Raw genomic sequence first — 21,085 nt, forward strand, 5'->3', positions numbered from 1 at the left:
GTTCGGCATAAATTGAACAACTTTCGAAAGTTACGAGAAGTCGGATCAGTGCAGAAATTTGAGGAACAAGAAATCCAGGAAAACGCAGCTATAAATAAGGATTTGACTGGGGCCCGTCGAACAAGAAATTACGTGACCAAACTGGAATAACCAGCGACGAAAAAACAAAAACCGGATTATATTAATCCTCCACACGTACTAATAACGAACTACTTAAAACATCAACTAAACTTATACGAATCAGAAACAAACAACTTACAGGGCTTTCGTAATTAATTACTTAATGGTGAGCATCCTACATGAAGGGTTAAAATAGAAGTTGCTTCTGTACACTGCGGCATGATAATGGATAGGGAAGAGATGAGAAATGATCGATAAGAGGGAGTACAGAAACCTCCTAGACAATACTTTCACGAGGGGAGGAGGCCACACCTTCACTTCCTCCATTTAATCAAAATTGCCCCTAATTACTCACAAGGGGGAGTACAGAAACCTCCTAAACAATACTATCACGAGCCGAGGAGGCTACACTTTCACATCCTCCATTTAATCAAAACTGCCCCTAGTTACTCACAAGGGGGAGTACAGAAACCTCCTAGACAATACTTTCACGAGGGGAGGAGGCCACACCTTCACTTCCTCCATTTAATTAAAATTGCCCCTAATTACTCACAAGGGGGAGTACAGAAACCTCCTAGACAATACTTTCACGAGGGGAGGAGGCCACACCTTCACTTCCTCCATTTAATTAAAATTGCCCCTAATTACTCACAAGGGGGAGTACAGAAACCTCCTAGACAATACTTTCACGAGGGGAGGAGGCCACACCTTCACTTCCTCCATTTAATTAAAATTGCCCCTAATTACTCACAAGGGGGAGTACAGAAACCTCCTAGACAATACTTTCACGAGGGGAGGAGGCCACACCTTCACTTCCTCCATTTAATTAAAATTGCCCCTAATTACTCACAAGGGGGAGTACAGAAACCTCCTAGACAATACTTTCACGAGGGGAGGAGGCCACACCTTCACTTCCTCCATTTAATTAAAATTGCCCCTAATTACTCACAAGGGGGAGTACAGAAACCTCCTAGACAATACTTTCACGAGGGGAGGAGGCCACACCTTCACTTCCTCCATTTAATTAAAATTGCCCCTAATTACTCACAAGGGGGAGTACAGAAACCTCCTAGACAATACTTTCACGAGGGGAGGAGGCCACACCTTCACTTCCTCCATTTAATTAAAATTGCCCCTAATTACTCACAAGGGGGAGTACAGAAACCTCCTAGACAATACTTTCACGAGGGGAGGAGGCCACACCTTCACTTCCTCCATTTAATTAAAATTGCCCCTAATTACTCACAAGGGGGAGTACAGAAACCTCCTAGACAATACTTTCACGAGGGGAGGAGGCCACACCTTCACTTCCTCCATTTAATTAAAATTGCCCCTAATTACTCACAAGGGGGAGTACAGAAACCTCCTAGACAATACTTTCACGAGGGGAGGAGGCCACACCTTCACTTCCTCCATTTAATTAAAATTGCCCCTAATTACTCACAAGGGGGAGTACAGAAACCTCCTAGACAATACTTTCACGAGGGGAGGAGGCCACACCTTCACTTCCTCCATTTAATTAAAATTGCCCCTAATTACTCACAAGGGGGAGTACAGAAACCTCCTAGACAATACTTTCACGAGGGGAGGAGGCCACACCTTCACTTCCTCCATTTAATTAAAATTGCCCCTAATTACTCACAAGGGGGAGTACAGAAACCTCCTAGACAATACTTTCACGAGGGGAGGAGGCCACACCTTCACTTCCTCCATTTAATTAAAATTGCCCCTAATTACTCACAAGGGGGAGTACAGAAACCTCCTAGACAATACTTTCACGAGGGGAGGAGGCCACACCTTCACTTCCTCCATTTAATTAAAATTGCCCCTAATTACTCACAAGGGGGAGTACAGAAACCTCCTAGACAATACTTTCACGAGGGGAGGAGGCCACACCTTCACTTCCTCCATTTAATTAAAATTGCCCCTAATTACTCACAAGGGGGAGTACAGAAACCTCCTAGACAATACTTTCACGAGGGGAGGAGGCCACACCTTCACTTCCTCCATTTAATTAAAATTGCCCCTAATTACTCACAAGGGGGAGTACAGAAACCTCCTAGACAATACTTTCACGAGGGGAGGAGGCCACACCTTCACTTCCTCCATTTAATTAAAATTGCCCCTAATTACTCACAAGGGGGAGTACAGAAACCTCCTAGACAATACTTTCACGAGGGGAGGAGGCCACACCTTCACTTCCTCCATTTAATTAAAATTGCCCCTAATTACTCACAAGGGGGAGTACAGAAACCTCCTAGACAATACTTTCACGAGGGGAGGAGGCCACACCTTCACTTCCTCCATTTAATTAAAATTGCCCCTAATTACTCACAAGGGGGAGTACAGAAACCTCCTAGACAATACTTTCACGAGGGGAGGAGGCCACACCTTCACTTCCTCCATTTAATTAAAATTGCCCCTAATTACTCACAAGGGGGAGTACAGAAACCTCCTAGACAATACTTTCACGAGGGGAGGAGGCCACACCTTCACTTCCTCCATTTAATTAAAATTGCCCCTAATTACTCACAAGGGGGAGTACAGAAACCTCCTAGACAATACTTTCACGAGGGGAGGAGGCCACACCTTCACTTCCTCCATTTAATTAAAATTGCCCCTAATTACTCACAAGGGGGAGTACAGAAACCTCCTAGACAATACTTTCACGAGGGGAGGAGGCCACACCTTCACTTCCTCCATTTAATTAAAATTGCCCCTAATTACTCACAAGGGGGAGTACAGAAACCTCCTAGACAATACTTTCACGAGGGGAGGAGGCCACACCTTCACTTCCTCCATTTAATTAAAATTGCCCCTAATTACTCACAAGGGGGAGTACAGAAACCTCCTAGACAATACTTTCACGAGGGGAGGAGGCCACACCTTCACTTCCTCCATTTAATTAAAATTGCCCCTAATTACTCACAAGGGGGAGTACAGAAACCTCCTAGACAATACTTTCACGAGGGGAGGAGGCCACACCTTCACTTCCTCCATTTAATTAAAATTGCCCCTAATTACTCACAAGGGGGAGTACAGAAACCTCCTAGACAATACTTTCACGAGGGGAGGAGGCCACACCTTCACTTCCTCCATTTAATTAAAATTGCCCCTAATTACTCACAAGGGGGAGTACAGAAACCTCCTAGACAATACTTTCACGAGGGGAGGAGGCCACACCTTCACTTCCTCCATTTAATTAAAATTGCCCCTAATTACTCACAAGGGGGAGTACAGAAACCTCCTAGACAATACTTTCACGAGGGGAGGAGGCCACACCTTCACTTCCTCCATTTAATTAAAATTGCCCCTAATTACTCACAAGGGGGAGTACAGAAACCTCCTAGACAATACTTTCACGAGGGGAGGAGGCCACACCTTCACTTCCTCCATTTAATTAAAATTGCCCCTAATTACTCACAAGGGGGAGTACAGAAACCTCCTAGACAATACTTTCACGAGGGGAGGAGGCCACACCTTCACTTCCTCCATTTAATTAAAATTGCCCCTAATTACTCACAAGGGGGAGTACAGAAACCTCCTAGACAATACTTTCACGAGGGGAGGAGGCCACACCTTCACTTCCTCCATTTAATTAAAATTGCCCCTAATTACTCACAAGGGGGAGTACAGAAACCTCCTAGACAATACTTTCACGAGGGGAGGAGGCCACACCTTCACTTCCTCCATTTAATTAAAATTGCCCCTAATTACTCACAAGGGGGAGTACAGAAACCTCCTAGACAATACTTTCACGAGGGGAGGAGGCCACACCTTCACTTCCTCCATTTAATTAAAATTGCCCCTAATTACTCACAAGGGGGAGTACAGAAACCTCCTAGACAATACTTTCACGAGGGGAGGAGGCCACACCTTCACTTCCTCCATTTAATTAAAATTGCCCCTAATTACTCACAAGGGGGAGTACAGAAACCTCCTAGACAATACTTTCACGAGGGGAGGAGGCCACACCTTCACTTCCTCCATTTAATTAAAATTGCCCCTAATTACTCACAAGGGGGAGTACAGAAACCTCCTAGACAATACTTTCACGAGGGGAGGAGGCCACACCTTCACTTCCTCCATTTAATTAAAATTGCCCCTAATTACTCACAAGGGGGAGTACAGAAACCTCCTAGACAATACTTTCACGAGGGGAGGAGGCCACACCTTCACTTCCTCCATTTAATTAAAATTGCCCCTAATTACTCACAAGGGGGAGTACAGAAACCTCCTAGACAATACTTTCACGAGGGGAGGAGGCCACACCTTCACTTCCTCCATTTAATTAAAATTGCCCCTAATTACTCACAAGGGGGAGTACAGAAACCTCCTAGACAATACTTTCACGAGGGGAGGAGGCCACACCTTCACTTCCTCCATTTAATTAAAATTGCCCCTAATTACTCACAAGGGGGAGTACAGAAACCTCCTAGACAATACTTTCACGAGGGGAGGAGGCCACACCTTCACTTCCTCCATTTAATTAAAATTGCCCCTAATTACTCACAAGGGGGAGTACAGAAACCTCCTAGACAATACTTTCACGAGGGGAGGAGGCCACACCTTCACTTCCTCCATTTAATTAAAATTGCCCCTAATTACTCACAAGGGGGAGTACAGAAACCTCCTAGACAATACTTTCACGAGGGGAGGAGGCCACACCTTCACTTCCTCCATTTAATTAAAATTGCCCCTAATTACTCACAAGGGGGAGTACAGAAACCTCCTAGACAATACTTTCACGAGGGGAGGAGGCCACACCTTCACTTCCTCCATTTAATTAAAATTGCCCCTAATTACTCACAAGGGGGAGTACAGAAACCTCCTAGACAATACTTTCACGAGGGGAGGAGGCCACACCTTCACTTCCTCCATTTAATTAAAATTGCCCCTAATTACTCACAAGGGGGAGTACAGAAACCTCCTAGACAATACTTTCACGAGGGGAGGAGGCCACACCTTCACTTCCTCCATTTAATTAAAATTGCCCCTAATTACTCACAAGGGGGAGTACAGAAACCTCCTAGACAATACTTTCACGAGGGGAGGAGGCCACACCTTCACTTCCTCCATTTAATTAAAATTGCCCCTAATTACTCACAAGGGGGAGTACAGAAACCTCCTAGACAATACTTTCACGAGGGGAGGAGGCCACACCTTCACTTCCTCCATTTAATTAAAATTGCCCCTAATTACTCACAAGGGGGAGTACAGAAACCTCCTAGACAATACTTTCACGAGGGGAGGAGGCCACACCTTCACTTCCTCCATTTAATTAAAATTGCCCCTAATTACTCACAAGGGGGAGTACAGAAACCTCCTAGACAATACTTTCACGAGGGGAGGAGGCCACACCTTCACTTCCTCCATTTAATTAAAATTGCCCCTAATTACTCACAAGGGGGAGTACAGAAACCTCCTAGACAATACTTTCACGAGGGGAGGAGGCCACACCTTCACTTCCTCCATTTAATTAAAATTGCCCCTAATTACTCACAAGGGGGAGTACAGAAACCTCCTAGACAATACTTTCACGAGGGGAGGAGGCCACACCTTCACTTCCTCCATTTAATTAAAATTGCCCCTAATTACTCACAAGGGGGAGTACAGAAACCTCCTAGACAATACTTTCACGAGGGGAGGAGGCCACACCTTCACTTCCTCCATTTAATTAAAATTGCCCCTAATTACTCACAAGGGGGAGTACAGAAACCTCCTAGACAATACTTTCACGAGGGGAGGAGGCCACACCTTCACTTCCTCCATTTAATTAAAATTGCCCCTAATTACTCACAAGGGGGAGTACAGAAACCTCCTAGACAATACTTTCACGAGGGGAGGAGGCCACACCTTCACTTCCTCCATTTAATTAAAATTGCCCCTAATTACTCACAAGGGGGAGTACAGAAACCTCCTAGACAATACTTTCACGAGGGGAGGAGGCCACACCTTCACTTCCTCCATTTAATTAAAATTGCCCCTAATTACTCACAAGGGGGAGTACAGAAACCTCCTAGACAATACTTTCACGAGGGGAGGAGGCCACACCTTCACTTCCTCCATTTAATTAAAATTGCCCCTAATTACTCACAAGGGGGAGTACAGAAACCTCCTAGACAATACTTTCACGAGGGGAGGAGGCCACACCTTCACTTCCTCCATTTAATTAAAATTGCCCCTAATTACTCACAAGGGGGAGTACAGAAACCTCCTAGACAATACTTTCACGAGGGGAGGAGGCCACACCTTCACTTCCTCCATTTAATCAAAATTGCCCCTAATTACTCACAAGGGGGAGTACAGAAACCTCCTAAACAATACTATCACGAGCCGAGGAGGCTACACTTTCACATCCTCCATTTAATCAAAACTGCCCCTAGTTACTCACAAGGAGGAGTACAGAAACCTCCTAAACAATACTTTCACGAGGCGAGGAGGCTACACCTTCACATCCTCCATTTAATCAAAACTTCCCCTAGTTACTCACAAGGGGGAGTACAGAAACCTCCTAAACAATACTTTCACGAGGCGAGGAGGCTACACCTTCACATCCTCCATTTAAACAAAATAGCCCCTAGTTACTCGAAGGAGTATCCCTATCCTTGATGAGTGCCAATATCCTTTGCAAAACGTTATATACCCAATAGAATCCACACAAGTATGGTGCTCTAGAAGGTCACTACCACCCTCAGCCGTTTTCCCCCATTTGGGGCCTAAGTCATTCATTTAGACATTTATTTCACATACGCCCTGCGAAATCTACGTATGTTTCCGCATTATATATAATGGAATAGCAAAAAATACTTCTACTGATGAGGACCAATTATACTAGGGTAGTTTGAATTACCTCCCCTAACGAAAATGGTCCAAAAAGGCCACGAGAAGCTATTAATTGCAACGGAACCCTACACATGAGTACATGATGAAGTTTCATTTGATATGCTAACGGTTTTTTAATTTTGCAACAAACCGAGCAAAAAATCGGCCACTCAGAAATGTTCCCGAAAGTTCGTGATGCATCTCGCTTGTACACAAACTTTTTCAGAGTAAATATTGCCTCCGGTCTAAAAATCCAGTTGAAATCCGCATTTGTTTTGGAAGTAATAAACAAGTTGCATTTATGATGAACAACCGCTCAGGGTTCTGCTGCAACATGTCCTTCTTTCGGTTCAACTTTATATTACGTTCTACTAATGTTATTCAGCGTCAGCAACTTGTACTCCTTTTTATTCCCCAGAGCTGTCATTTGCAAAATTTATATGTTCTCTAATTTCATCTCCTCGTTAAAATTATATTTTCAAGCCTATAAATTACTCACAAAGGACATTCGCACAACAAAGAGACCATTTGGTAGTATGTAGATTACAAAATAGAAATACATTGAGCAAATAGTTTCAATTTCGTCCAAAAAAAGTGGTGCTGGAGGATGTTGAAGACATCGTGATGAGGAGGTGCTAGAATGAGTAGGAGAACTGAGGATGGTATGGAAGTCTAAAAGCAACACATAAGATGAGTTGATTGGACACCTTCTCAGACATCAAGAAGGGCTACTTAAGGACATATCAGAAACAGAAGCAGGAGTTAACAGGGGCAGATGTAGACCTAAATCTAGTAACATAAACTTTGTTTCAGTTTATTGTAAATTTTTGTTATTTCTTTCCGCAACCAGGAGATTTCGTTACTACTGACCAGGGTAATATCAAGACTGACCCAGTCTTGGTATTAGTTTTGATCTTGGTCTTGGTCATAATCTTGCTCCAAAACTCTAATCTTGGTCTTGGTCTACATTCTACAACTCATTTTTGAACGCCACTATCACTGTAACCTCATCAAGTGGAAGCTTAACCACGGTTCAGCGAATCGACAATCATTTTATTAGTCTTGCTCGAAGTAAATTACACGGTGATGATTTCTTATTTTTATTGCTGAAGAAGAAAGACAGCAGTGCGTGATAGCGTTCCCTTTATGAAAAGAAGCTCTTTGAGGAATTAAATTTATGAACATCAAAAACGGTCCTCTACGTTTCGCAGTCGCGTATGTATATATATGGAATTTCGTTTACACCTGGTCGGTTCTTTTTCGATTCTTATATGCCGAAAGGTTTCTCGTATAACGTTGTCGCACCCTGGGCTTGAAGGGTGGAGGAATAAAGGTTAACGTATGTGGAATGAAATGCCTACAATTAGATATTCTACAGCGTCGAAAACGTGCAAGGTGGAAGTAATGGTTTTCGATACCGAGACCCTTTCATCTATTGTAAACGCAATTCTGCTTTTAAATGTTTCTATAACACTATAATATTTATTTATTTATTTCTTTCGTAGGAATTCTTGTTCGCGCATTATTTATACCACCTGTCTATTATCGAATATCTTACGGTCGTGGAATGTTCCTGATCATTCCAGAGCCTTACGAATGCCTCGTGTCCGAGAATGATTTGTTAGCTCCAACTACAGGCCTGACGCTGGAAGCTGGCGGAAATTTTAAAATGGCGTGGATGCGCGGTGGCAAAAGTAGGCAGTTTTAGGTATAACGATTGCAGCCCTCTTTCTTCAGTAGCGTAGATTAAATATTTAAAAATAGAGATCAGTGAGCAAGTAATAGACAGACAAACAGAAGAACTAGTTGTTGATGTTGGGAACAGTGATAGAGATTCTCATGATGACAATGAATGTGAAAACGAACTATAAAACAAAAGCAATAGGTTAATTTTTTCTTTTTGATAAGTCATGTTTTTACATTATTTTCTAGTACGCTACTGCCCCATCTGTATTAATATTATAATTTACGCCTACTGAAAGCTTATTTGTGTATCGGTTCCAAGTGACTTACCCAAATAGGTCATAAATGGGCAAGTACCTGCGCGAAGATTCGCCAGCTTCCTTCGTCCGACCTGTACCTGATTTCGACAGCATTATCGAAAGAAACCGTCGCGCCGTATCTATCGTCGCATGCGGCATTCGTTCAGAATAATCGTACTGCAACGAACAAATGTACCAGGACGTTTTTTATATAATAACAAATAAAATTTGTCATAACTTACCTAGGCTCACCCTATTGGTTTCATTTTAATCCACAACTATCGGGCCTGGCTTATATATAACACAAATAAGTGTTGTTACCAATACTTTTTAGATTAATTCGTACAGATTAGATCTATAACGTAAACGCAATCTTTATATAATTTTACTGCATCAATAAGCATATTACAATCTCCCAAATTAGAAAACCGAATTGTCCTTTCTGGCCTTCTTCAGAATATAATAGGGAAGTGAAATTCATAAAAATTTAATTCACAATATATGTATATTAAATAGTTCTGTTTATTATGAACTCAATTGTCCCAATTAGATTTTTTATGAGGCCGGTAGTATTATCTTTAATAGTAGATATACGTTTCATCCCTAAATTTCGAATTTGGTTCTTAAAGTCGCTGTAATATTCCGATAATAAAACTGCCAGAAGGAATATTATGAGGAGATAATAAAAAGTCTTGGCGTTGAGGGATAATTTCTTATCAATCGATAGGCATTTTTAAAATTCATCGCTCGTCTCAATTGAGGGTATCGTGCATTTTTCCTTCGACGTATTGTGGTGTTATATATATACGGTATATGTATGTGCCGGAATATGAGGCGTCGTCAGTGTCATCGACGCCACAACCGCCGCTACGTCCGGAAGTAATACAAACATCGCCGGATATTCCGATTCGTTCCCGTTTTACGCCCTCTTTCAATGGCAAAGCGATATTGTAACTCGAACACACACCGGTGGAAATTTCTATTTCCATACGATTTGATGACTCGATAAACTACCTGCTGCCGCAAAGAAGAGGAAAAGTGTCCCCATGTTTATCACCTTGAAAATTAACAAGACGGCAACACCAAGGGAAGAAAGAAATTTAAAAAAAATTAACTTCGTTCCTCCTTCTCTCCTAAACGCTAATTTAATTCGACAAAAAACCGAAACAAAATATATTTATTTGATATTAGGTTTTACTGGCGGCTTCGCTCTCGTTGATCTTTTTTATAGATTTTTCATATAAAAGTATTTAAAAATGTAAAATAACCTTTAGGATATCAGTATTGCATACTTCAATTTAACTTCAAACAATTTACATATGATATGAGTAATAAAGGCATACCCATTTGGCTTTACCAAACAATTTCACTCATGTCGCCAGGCTGAGATGTTATGCCGGATGACCATCTACAACTCCTTTCAAACGGTTAGAGATATGCCCCTTCCCTTTACCTAAACGCACCGTGACAAAATTCAAACATTTCCGTTTTGCTGACGCCTACAGTGTATTCATTCTATTCGCGGAGGTTTCCTCAAGGTCACATCTCTAACCATTTAAAATGAGTTGTAAAGCTAACAAGAACTGTATTTTTTCTGGATAAAAAGTACCCTATGTCCTTTCCTGTACCCCTGACACTATGTGTACAAAATTTCATGATGATCCTTTATTTAGTTAAAACGTAAAATCGTAACGAACAAACTCACATCGGCATTTATAAAAAGAGTCTAAATGACCGTCGTTACGTTATTGTAGAAGAAGACAAAGTAGGTAAATATAAATGACTTATTTTGCCCCCCCTGTTTACCCCTGCTTCAAATAAATTTCTCCATAGCTTCCAATACGTTATTCTTAATGAACAAACGACGATCGGGTGTTTTGATATCACCCTTGAATAGATTTCAAAAACTTCTATAGTTAATTTTACATCAGTACCTATAGCAGTGGACATCTCCATAAAGAAATTAAAATAGATCCGACTTATATGAACATAATTTGCGATAGAATTCAATTGTTTACGTGCATTGGAAATTAATCCAGAAATGTGGCTAACGTATTTACATAGAACTAGCCAACTGCATACAATTTAACGAAAGACAACTAACAAAGGTAACAATAACAATCAACAATCAACAATTAAAACATAAAAACATCAATAAAAAGCATACGCTAAATATAAAAAGTACAATACTGTAGTAATACGACATCGAGCCCTAAAACACTTTTACCACTTTAAATATTTAGAAGCAAATAGAGGACAAAGCGTTTTAATGATGGAGAATCGGTGAAACGACGCTAAAATTTAGCCAGACTCTGTGTCGCAAACGGATTCTCGAGTTCCACAAAGCAAAAGCATATGCATAGGTACCGTATAATATACTACGGCGAAGGTCTATTCGACAACCTACTTCAACTTGTTCATGCTCGCTTTTAAGGAGATTAATTACAGTCTCTTACCTTTGTTTTGCAACAATTCATACTGCAGTCGAGTGTCGTATGGGTTTACGGAAGTTGTTAATCTCCTTGGATATATTTCACGATTTCGTCCAGCCCGTCTGTAACAAAACACAATCTGTAATTAGAATTAACAATGGAAATGTTCAGTTTTCTAATAGTTTTATGAAGACTAAAATGGTCCAGGATTAGCTTTTCTCCTTGAGGTCGCGAATACTGCCGTTTATCCAAAGTTTAGAAGGCTTCTTCCGCTGACATACTCATCAAGAAACAAGGAGAGAGCCTAAAACCCTGTCCTGCGATTTGTTGGATAGGATTTTACAATGCCACCAGATTCCCTGATAATATCGGAAATACTGAACAAAATATGTTTAAAATGGCCCCATCTACGAACTCTCCAAATGGAGGAAGCCAATCCTGAACCACAGGCATCAACAAATAAAGAACGCCATAGGGCATAGGACGGCGCAAACAGATAGGGATGGGAATGTAATAATGGTTTTAGGGAAATGCAAAAATTTTACTGAAGACAGAACAAAGTGGAGATACAGTATTTGGACTGAGTCCTGTATGACGATACTACAGCATCTAGAAGTTAAAAGATAGGTGTTGAAGCTATCTATCATAATCATAAGGTCGTCAGTCTTACGACTAGTTGGACACCCACCTCCACTCCTTCCTATCCTAAGCTAATCTTTCTAAGCATTTCTCTAAAACCGAAGCATCCCCCAGATCCTTAACTATTTGCGAACAGTAACCAATCTAGGTCTACCTCTAGTCCTCTTAACTCCTTTTCTGGCTCTAATATGTCTCTGACTAGACCTGAGAAGGTAGCCCACCAACCTATCTCGCCTATTTTTATTTACTTCCAAAGAGTCCTCTGTTCTGCTTTTTATCCCTACTACTCCTTCCGTCCCGACTTATCTGACTTCCTAGATACCTAAAATCAGCCACTTGTTCTAATCTTTCGTCTCCTATCTTTATATTTGCTCTTTCCCTACGTTTTCTTCCCTTGAATACCAGTATTTTTATTTTACCTTTATTTATTTTCTTACAATACTGTTTTGTCAATACCGCTTCCATTTTATCTATCTCTAGCTCCTCCTTGCTAGAAGCTAATGCTGCTATATCATCTGCACGTCCATATCTATCCCTACAGTACTGATGATAGTATGCATCCTTGTATGACTCCCTTCCTAAACTTTACTTCTCTACTTTGCAGCACCATCTTGTCCCATTTAACATTGTCAAAAGATTTTTCTAAATCTACAAATCCTATGTACGCGTTCTTTCCCTTTTCTATCTTTTCTTAAAAAATCCTAACAATATTATTTTAGAAGACTTAATAAGTCATCAAAGTGTGACATTTCAGTAGTAAATTTTAGTAGGAGCCTACTAGTTTTGACCCTATAAAAATTTACACAAATCGAAGACGTAAAAAGACACCTTCATATAAAAATAATTAAATAGGCAAATCTTCGCTTTTTCCTATGCAAATTGAAGAAAGTCATTATTTATGCGCATTTCTTGAAAAGTCTAATATGCTAACGGTTTATTAATTAATTTGTTCACTGTGTAGTTGCCATCGCTTTAACCACCGAATTCTCTAATGAGATGGAGACGTACATTTACATCTTTACATACATACATACATACATTGATTATGTACGTGATCATTAAAATCTCATTAAACCAAATGAGAACTTCCTTCAGTGCATTTATTAGAGTTAAAGCAACGTAATCTATGTCAAATCCTAATAATAGAACACTGACTCTCAAATCCTAGCAGAGCACTGACTCTTATCAGTATATCACCAACATGACCAAACAAGTCTCTAAAACGTAATTCGTGAAATACTGAGTTATTTCCTTCCGTTTTAAACATCGCCCCGAACGAGGGGTCGTTTTTGCAAATGCTTGAACAGAGTCTCGTGAAAGGGCGTTAATTTGTCAGCCTGATCGACCACCTTAATCAGTTTCGCAGTTGGCCAAAACAATTGGCCAAAAAGCAGCGCGGCAACCTTGCACTTACAACAGTACCTATACAGAGCCACCTTCCCACCACCATTCGTCGATATAGATGGTCGTGATTAATTGATTATCACGCGGAACAATTTAGACGGAGGAATGGCGGCATTACGCAATGCGCAGAACGATTGTCTGTCCATCCTACAATAGGGCCTTAACTGCGAGCAATCAGGGTGACATTGTTTGATTTAATGCGTACTCAAAGACTACGTTTGCTCTCTTCAAGACAACGAACCTTTCGATTTAATGGAATAATAATGAATTTCTGTTAACGATAGAAACGTAACTAGGTATATCGCCTATTCGCTTCGATCATAATTGTTTCTGTAATTTTCTGTTTTTTCTGAATCATGAGGGAAAGAGCGAATATAGAGATAGTAGACGAAAAATTAGAAGAAGTGGCTGATTTTAGGTATCTAGGATGTCAGATAAGTCAGGACGGAAGAAGTAGTAGAAATATAAAGCAGAGGATAGCCCAGGGTCGAGTCGCCTTCAATAAAAAGAAGTCACTTCTATGCTCGCAAATGATTAACATAGAAATTCGAAAAAGATTATCAAAGCGGTGTGTTTGGAACGCGGCGCTGTACGGGTGCGAAGCATGAACGATAGGCGCTGCGAAAAAGAAGAGGTTAGAAGCGTTCCAACTGTGGTGCTAAGGGCGAATGATGAGGATACCGTTGATAGAAAAGGTTAGAAATGAAGAGGTATTAGAAAGAATTTGAGAAGTCAATAAGAAATAGTCAAGATAGGTTGGTAGGACGCCTTCTCAGGCATGAGTCTAGTCAGAGACATATTAGAGGCAGAAATGGGAGTTAGGAGGGGTATCGGTAGACATACATTAGGTTAGAGGCAGATAGTTAAGGATGTGGGTTGTTCAAAGATTAGCTCAGGGTAGAAACGAGTGGATGTGAGTGTCCAACCAGTTTTAGGACTGACGACCTTATGATTATGAAAAAAAAAATTGCCGCTGTTAGAATTTTAAAAATCATTAAACAATGTTTCAACAATTGCGAGAAATGATGCCATAATCATTTAACATCATGACAAAGGAACGGAAATACTCTAAGAGCGTCACCTTGATTCTTATCTTTGCAATTACGTTGTTTGTTTAAAAAAAATTAATTGGCTTATTACATATAAATTTTTTCGATGTCGATAACCATCTTATTCTAAAAATTGATAAAAAAAACACCGACAATTTATCACGCACTCGTGAGAAGCATTAATTTTTTTTAATTTCTTTGATAACAGAAGTTACATCCGTTGATTAAACAAATAAATGAATGTAGACAATAGATTTGATAACACGATAACTTCATACGCGTTACCAAAATCGATGATCCTGACTTTCTAGAAGCAAAGATGTACATATTTACAAAACTGAAATTAAGGCCTTCTAGGTTGTTCCATCAATATTAGGAGTTACAATTAGAAATTTCGACTGATTACTGTCCATGTAGGAAGTCACAAGAGGACCAAATTTAATCCAAGCTTGGCCCAAGATTCTTCAATTCTAGTCCAAAATTAACAACCAATATTGAACCAAGCATGACAAATGTCAAGCCTTGTTGGCAAGCTGGGTTCACGACTGGACAACCATTGCTAAACTAAGACTTGGTGAACAACAGAAGCCCACGATGGGCAGCCAATAGACTTATGAACAGTATTGGTCCAAAAATTAGTTAGCCAGTATTGGATATAACTTGACATATATACCTAGCCTTAACACTCAATGATTGACCCAACTTTGATCCAATATTGAGAAGCCGATACTTGACTGTTCAGTATTTGTTCAAACTCTTGGCGAAACATTAAAGTATACCTAGCCTTGGCATTGGAAGATTGGTTAAACTTTGATCCAGTGTTTACAAGTCAAAATGCTTCAGGCCTTAGTACTAGATTAAACTTGACATTTGAAGATTGTCCGAACTTTGGTCCAGTTTTCACAAACCTATACATGATTGCAGAGTATTGAACTAAACTTGGCGAAACGAAAATAAACCTAGCCTTGACATTTGAACATTACTCAAACATTGGACCTGCAGTAGCAAGTAAATGCTTCGCTGCTCCAGTATTAGACCAAACTTGGCGAAACATTAAAATGTACCTAGCCTTAGCATTTGAAGATTGATCAAACATTGGACCTGCATTGACAAGTCAATGCTTCGCTGCTCCAGTATTGATCCAAACTTAGTGAAACTTTAAAGTGTACCTAGCCTTGGCATTTGAAGTTTGGGCAAACTTTGACCCAGTTTTGACAAGCCAAACGCTTAGCTACCTCACTATTGGATCAAACTTGGTAAAACGTTAGTGTACCTAGCCTTGGCATTTGAAGATTGCCCAAACTTCGGACCAGTATTGACAAGTCTAACGCTTCGCTCCCCATACTACTGGCCCATTTTTGGGAATGTCGTCAAGTCCTGCATTTGCTACATGAGTATCTGCGATTAGTTTCGTTTGGGATTGGCTTATCAAGCACTTACAATAGCAAAAATGTAATATCCTCTCTGTAAAGTTTACAGTCCCAGTAAAATTAACATGAGTGAGGTTGTAAATGTTACAAGAATTCCTATAAATTAATGGTACATGGACTGTCCTTGCGCTCTCCAACAGTGAGTAAAATACGTTTGGGTGATGACGGGCGAGTTTTAATTTAACGTCACTTAAAATTCCAGTTCCGCCGCTGTAGCCTATCGATTCCCGTTACATGTGGTTGAATTAGTTGTAATTATCACGATGCAGCTTCTCAATTACGACCCTAACAATTCTGGTCCCAGTATTAACGAGCTAACTTCTTAATATACGCCGCACCATTATCGTTCGCTGTAATGCAACTTCATAGATAAATTAATAACGGTCCCAGACGAACGTACACACACCCCTGCATACACATAGTGTGCTGTGTAGGTGCCCCGATCATGGTTCGAATCTAAAACGGAATTTACGTCGAATATGCCGCGAATGCCAGTTTGTTAATGGCGCCATCCAAGTCCCGAACTCATGACCTTTTAACATGAATAAATGCCGGCGAATGTCTTTAGACAAACACATAAAGTGGTTAAATGGTCGCTTCTATCGAAAATTGGCAAAGGAAACCTGAATTTCATCCCCTTTTCTATCACATTTTTAAATAACGTTAAACAACGTACAGAATTTTATGGTTGGAACACACGATTAAAATATATAAGTACATATACACATATATGCAACCAACTATACAACCGAGTAAAGACCCGCTCATTTTTTTCCAATTGTTTATGTCCAACTGATTTTTAGTTAAAATTTTCTTTAAACTAAGCTCCTGTCTATCGAACGCAGTTACTAATTATTGACATAATGTTATGGTAGTAAATTGTAGCAACCACAAACGACTTTTTTTTGAGTGTTTTAATGGTAAGCTTAGCTGTCAACATAATTTTAATAATTATTCCATGTTAGGCATCCAATTAACATAAAACTATTGTTTACTTCTTTATTAATTTCCGTTGAATGGATAAATGTGCGCAATTATTTGAAATGCTTTTACCAAATCAAAGATAATATAAATACCTACTGTGATTACTTTTGTGCCTAATGTTATCAATTTAAGCAAGTCTGAGCATACAATAAATGTATAAAAAAAAACTTATCTAAAAGAATTAAATTTTATCTTTTGCTACGCAGTACCTAACGCGTTATAAAATAAAACGAAAAACAAATAAGTAATCGTAAAATATATAAGGAAAAAAAAAGAGAAAATTTTTTAATTGATCTATAACTTTATCGTCAATTGATAACGCATTCGTACACCTTACAAAGCAACAAAATTGTCCTGTTTGGTGGAAAGATATGAAAATGTAATTTTCAGGAAATAATAACTAATAAAATTTAATAAAAATGACATTGTGTGGAATTGTATACGTATAACTATTAAGACTCATTAAGCTATTAAAGTTAACTACAAATAACAACAGAATGCCACAAAGGTGTTTAGATTACTTTTATAATACGGTTCTACTATTTATGAATATATATAACGTACTTGACACACTTTGTAATAATCAATGTATTTTGTAATGCATTATTAATTGGTTCACAAACGAAGTCTATTAAAAGTCTAAGAGAAAGTAAATTTTCAATTCCGCACAAATATTTTAACCCATTACCGAAAGACTTCAAATTTTGAAGAAGTAGAGATTATATATTGGTCTCAATCATCCCTGAAACTTACAGATTGTATTTTTAAAACTTTTTCTGGCTTTTTTATTAGAAAGCATATATGTACTTTAAAAAAGATTTCAAACCAAATACGAGACACTAATAATTCAGTTCAACTTCTGCAAGCATAAAAAAAATAATTAATAATTTCAAAATAGTTTATGATGCCGATAAAATAAGTTTTTAAATTCCAAAATATATTTTTGCAGTATACAACATGTTAATATGTTATCGCGATTAACAACAAAACTATTTTCTGTTGTTTCAAATGTTAATCAGTCGTAACAAAATCCACAAACCATACAAAAACATGTAGAAATACACAAACACACATTCAATTGTTCAAATTGCAATATACAGGTGAGTACTGTTAGCAATAATAACAAAAACCAAATTAGTTTTGCCGGCCCAACGCCACGCCAGAGCAGAGAAAACAACGATTGCCCAGAAAGGTTTTTATACGTCCATGCAGCTGTTTTAGTGTTTCCACTTTCAATTATTTTATACACACGAAAGGTCAACAAATGTTATAGCAAGTTTTACTCGCAACCAGGTATTACGTATTACCTGTAGAATATTACAACATTCTACAAACTTACATTGGAGTTGGTATAGTGTGGTTGCCTTCACGTCAGGTAGATTTGAACGCGGAAGTCACAAAAACAATTTCGACAAACCACTAGAATATCCGCAAGCACAACAACCTGAATCACATACTCGAGCACATGTGCATGTAAATAAAACGCGGAGTTATTAATGAAAGCACCAAGAGACGCGACTGACGAGATTTTCACTAACTAAATCGCTAATACTACAATTGATACAACGAGCGATACGTAAATTAGCAACTATGTATCGTAGAAACAGCGTTGCCGGTGAATCGACTCGAGATAGTAGTCCGTCTCGTTGTTGTAATACAGTTATTGTAATACAATGCTTTCTACGGCAAACAATTTATCATTTTAGAGATTGTCGGAATGAACAGAACTGTAGATACCGCAGCGTTCGGGTCTGCGTACGTAGCGCGCACGAAGTCAACAGAAAAACGACCGACCATCTAATTAAATTGAAAAGTAGTGATGGAACAACAACAAGAGCAACAAATACTGTACTACTCTTAACGTATGCTTTGAGAGACAGATACAAGAATGCTTAAGATAAACAAGCGACAAGGTCAATAGCAACATACATAATAAAATTTGTGTCAGATACAGTTGGAGTCAGAAGATTTATATCAACGAATAAATTTTGTATCGTCAATGCAATTCGCCGGTACTTATGGAAATTTGACAATAAATAATCGGCGCAAATAATTCAAAAACTAGTTCAAAAATTTTAAAATGTACCTAGCCTTGGAATATTGGTCAAATTTTGATCCAGTATTGACAAGCCAAAATGCTTGGCTGCCTCACTATTGGTTCAAACTTCGTAAAACGTTGATGTACCTAGCCTTTACATTGGAAGATTGCCCAAACTGTGGTCCAGTTTTCACAGACCTTTACTTGATTCCCAAGTATTGAACCAAACTTGGCAAAACGAAAGTAAACCTACCCTGGGCATTTGAAGATTGCTCAAACATTGGACCTGCATTGACAATCCAATGATTCAACGCTCCAGTATTGGATTAAACTTGGCGAAATATTAAAATGTACCTAGCCTTGGCATTTGAAGATTGATCAAACTATGATCCAGTGTTGACAAGCCAAAATGTTTGGCTGCCTCACTATTGGTTCAAACATTGTAAAACGTTAGTGTACCTAGCCTTTACATTTGAAGATTGTCCAAACTGTGGTCCAGTTTTCACAGACTTAATTCCCGAGTATTGAACCAAACTTGGCAAAACGAAAGTAAACCTACCCTTGGCATTTTAAGATTGCTCAAACATTGGACCTGCATTGACAATCCAATGCTGCACTGCTCCAATATTGAATTAAACTTGGCGAAACATTAAAATGTACCTAGCCTTGGCATTTGAAGATTGGCCAATCTTTGATCCGGTATTCACAAGCCAAAATGTTTGGCTGCCTCATTATTGGATCAAACTTGGTAAAACTTAATGTACTTAGCCTTTAGATTTGAAGATTGCCCAAACTGTGGTCCAGTTTTCGCAGACAATTACTTGATTCCCAAGTATTGAACCAAACTTGGCAAAACGAAAGTAAACCTAGCCTTGGCATTTGAAGATTGATCAAACTATGATCCAGTGTTGACAAGCCAAAATGTTTGGCTGCCTCACTATTGGTTCAAACATTGTAAAACGTTAGTGTACCTAGCCTTTACATTTGAAGATTGTCCAAACTGTGGTCCAGTTTTCACAGACTTAATTCCCGAGTATTGAACCAAACTTGGCAAAACGAAAGTAAATCTACCCTTGGCATTTGAAGATTGCTCAAACATTGGACCTGCATTGACAATCCAATGCTGCACTGCTCCAGTATTGAATTAAACTTGGCGAAACATTAAAATGTACCTAGCCTTGGCATTTGAAGATTGGTCAAACTTTGATCCGGTATTCACAAGCCTAAATGCTTGGCTGCCTCACTATTGGTTCAAACTTGGTAAAACGTTAATGTACCTAGCCTTTACATTTGAAGATTGTCCAAACTGTGGTCCAGTTTTCACAGACTTAATTCCCGAGTATTGAACCAAACTTGGCAAAACGAAAGTAAACCTACCCTTGGCTTTGAAGATTGCTCTAACATTGCATTGACAAGTCAATCCAGTATTGGACCAAACTTGGCGAAAAGAAATGGAAACAAAACTATGACGTAGACTTCCGGAGCCAACTAGGAATGCATGTGTTAGATTCATATCAGTTAAATTTATCCAATATCGCAATAAACTTAGATCCTACCGAAACTGTACAAAACTTTTGGCGATATCTGTACATAGTAATGCAAAGCTAATTTATTCATTCATGAGGTTTTTCCTGATAAATGAGCCGCGAGAATTACTTACATTTAGTGTTGTAGACTTTGAATTGTAATGATAAATAAGCGGTTAAACGAATACATAATAAGATTGGGTTTATCCATTATTCTGTACATAAACGTTTCTAATCAATGTAACAATATATGTTTGTGTACATTGTACATATAAATACCATTTTGTTTACTTTATTGTATGTTCCATGCTAAAAGTCAATTGAAACGGACTCCCTGAACTTATTTTGGTTGTTTCTCGTTATAAATTACTACAGTAATCCCTAATCACTCTCCAGTTTTGTCTCTGATATAGTTTCATTCAAAATACATTCAAAAAGACTTTTCAAATTTTAATCTTCTCGATTATGGTGGTTCTTTGGGTAAAGGTCTAGATGATGACCCCTACCCCCTTCGAGGGTGGGGGTGGGGGATCAAAAGAGGAGGTCTCCCCCACCACTGTGCCATAAAAAGTTCGTGGCGGTCTCACCCCCATAAAAAGTTATAGGGGTTCAAAGTTAATAAATATGCCAATTTTTATACGTTTTCCCCCTTTTCA

General features: G+C 39.1%; 1 protein-coding gene across 4 annotated transcripts in view; it reads right to left on the bottom strand.

The window, feature by feature from the left end:
- LOC108742100 (glucose transporter type 1) overlaps positions 1 to 21,085 on the bottom strand; it is a 140,855-nt gene that overhangs the window by 116,579 nt on the left and 3,191 nt on the right. Inside the window, exons 1-2 of one of the 4 annotated variants that reach the window (XM_018477130.2) lie at positions 18,205 to 18,697; positions 11,384 to 11,481 (exon numbers count right to left, since the gene is read on the bottom strand). In XM_018477130.2, coding sequence (XP_018332632.1) covers positions 11,384 to 11,404 — 21 coding nt within the window. In that variant the 5' untranslated portion in view covers positions 11,405 to 11,481; positions 18,205 to 18,697. Of the gene's footprint in view, positions 1 to 11,383; positions 11,482 to 18,204; positions 18,698 to 21,085 lie in introns of those variants that run through there. The other 3 variants (XM_018477131.2, XM_018477126.1, XM_018477132.1) reach the window with 3 other exon arrangements.

This window comes from Agrilus planipennis, unplaced genomic scaffold (assembly GCF_000699045.2).
Source record: "Agrilus planipennis isolate EAB-ADULT unplaced genomic scaffold, Apla_2.0 scaffold304, whole genome shotgun sequence".
Classification (NCBI taxonomy): Eukaryota; Metazoa; Arthropoda; class Insecta; order Coleoptera; family Buprestidae; genus Agrilus; species Agrilus planipennis.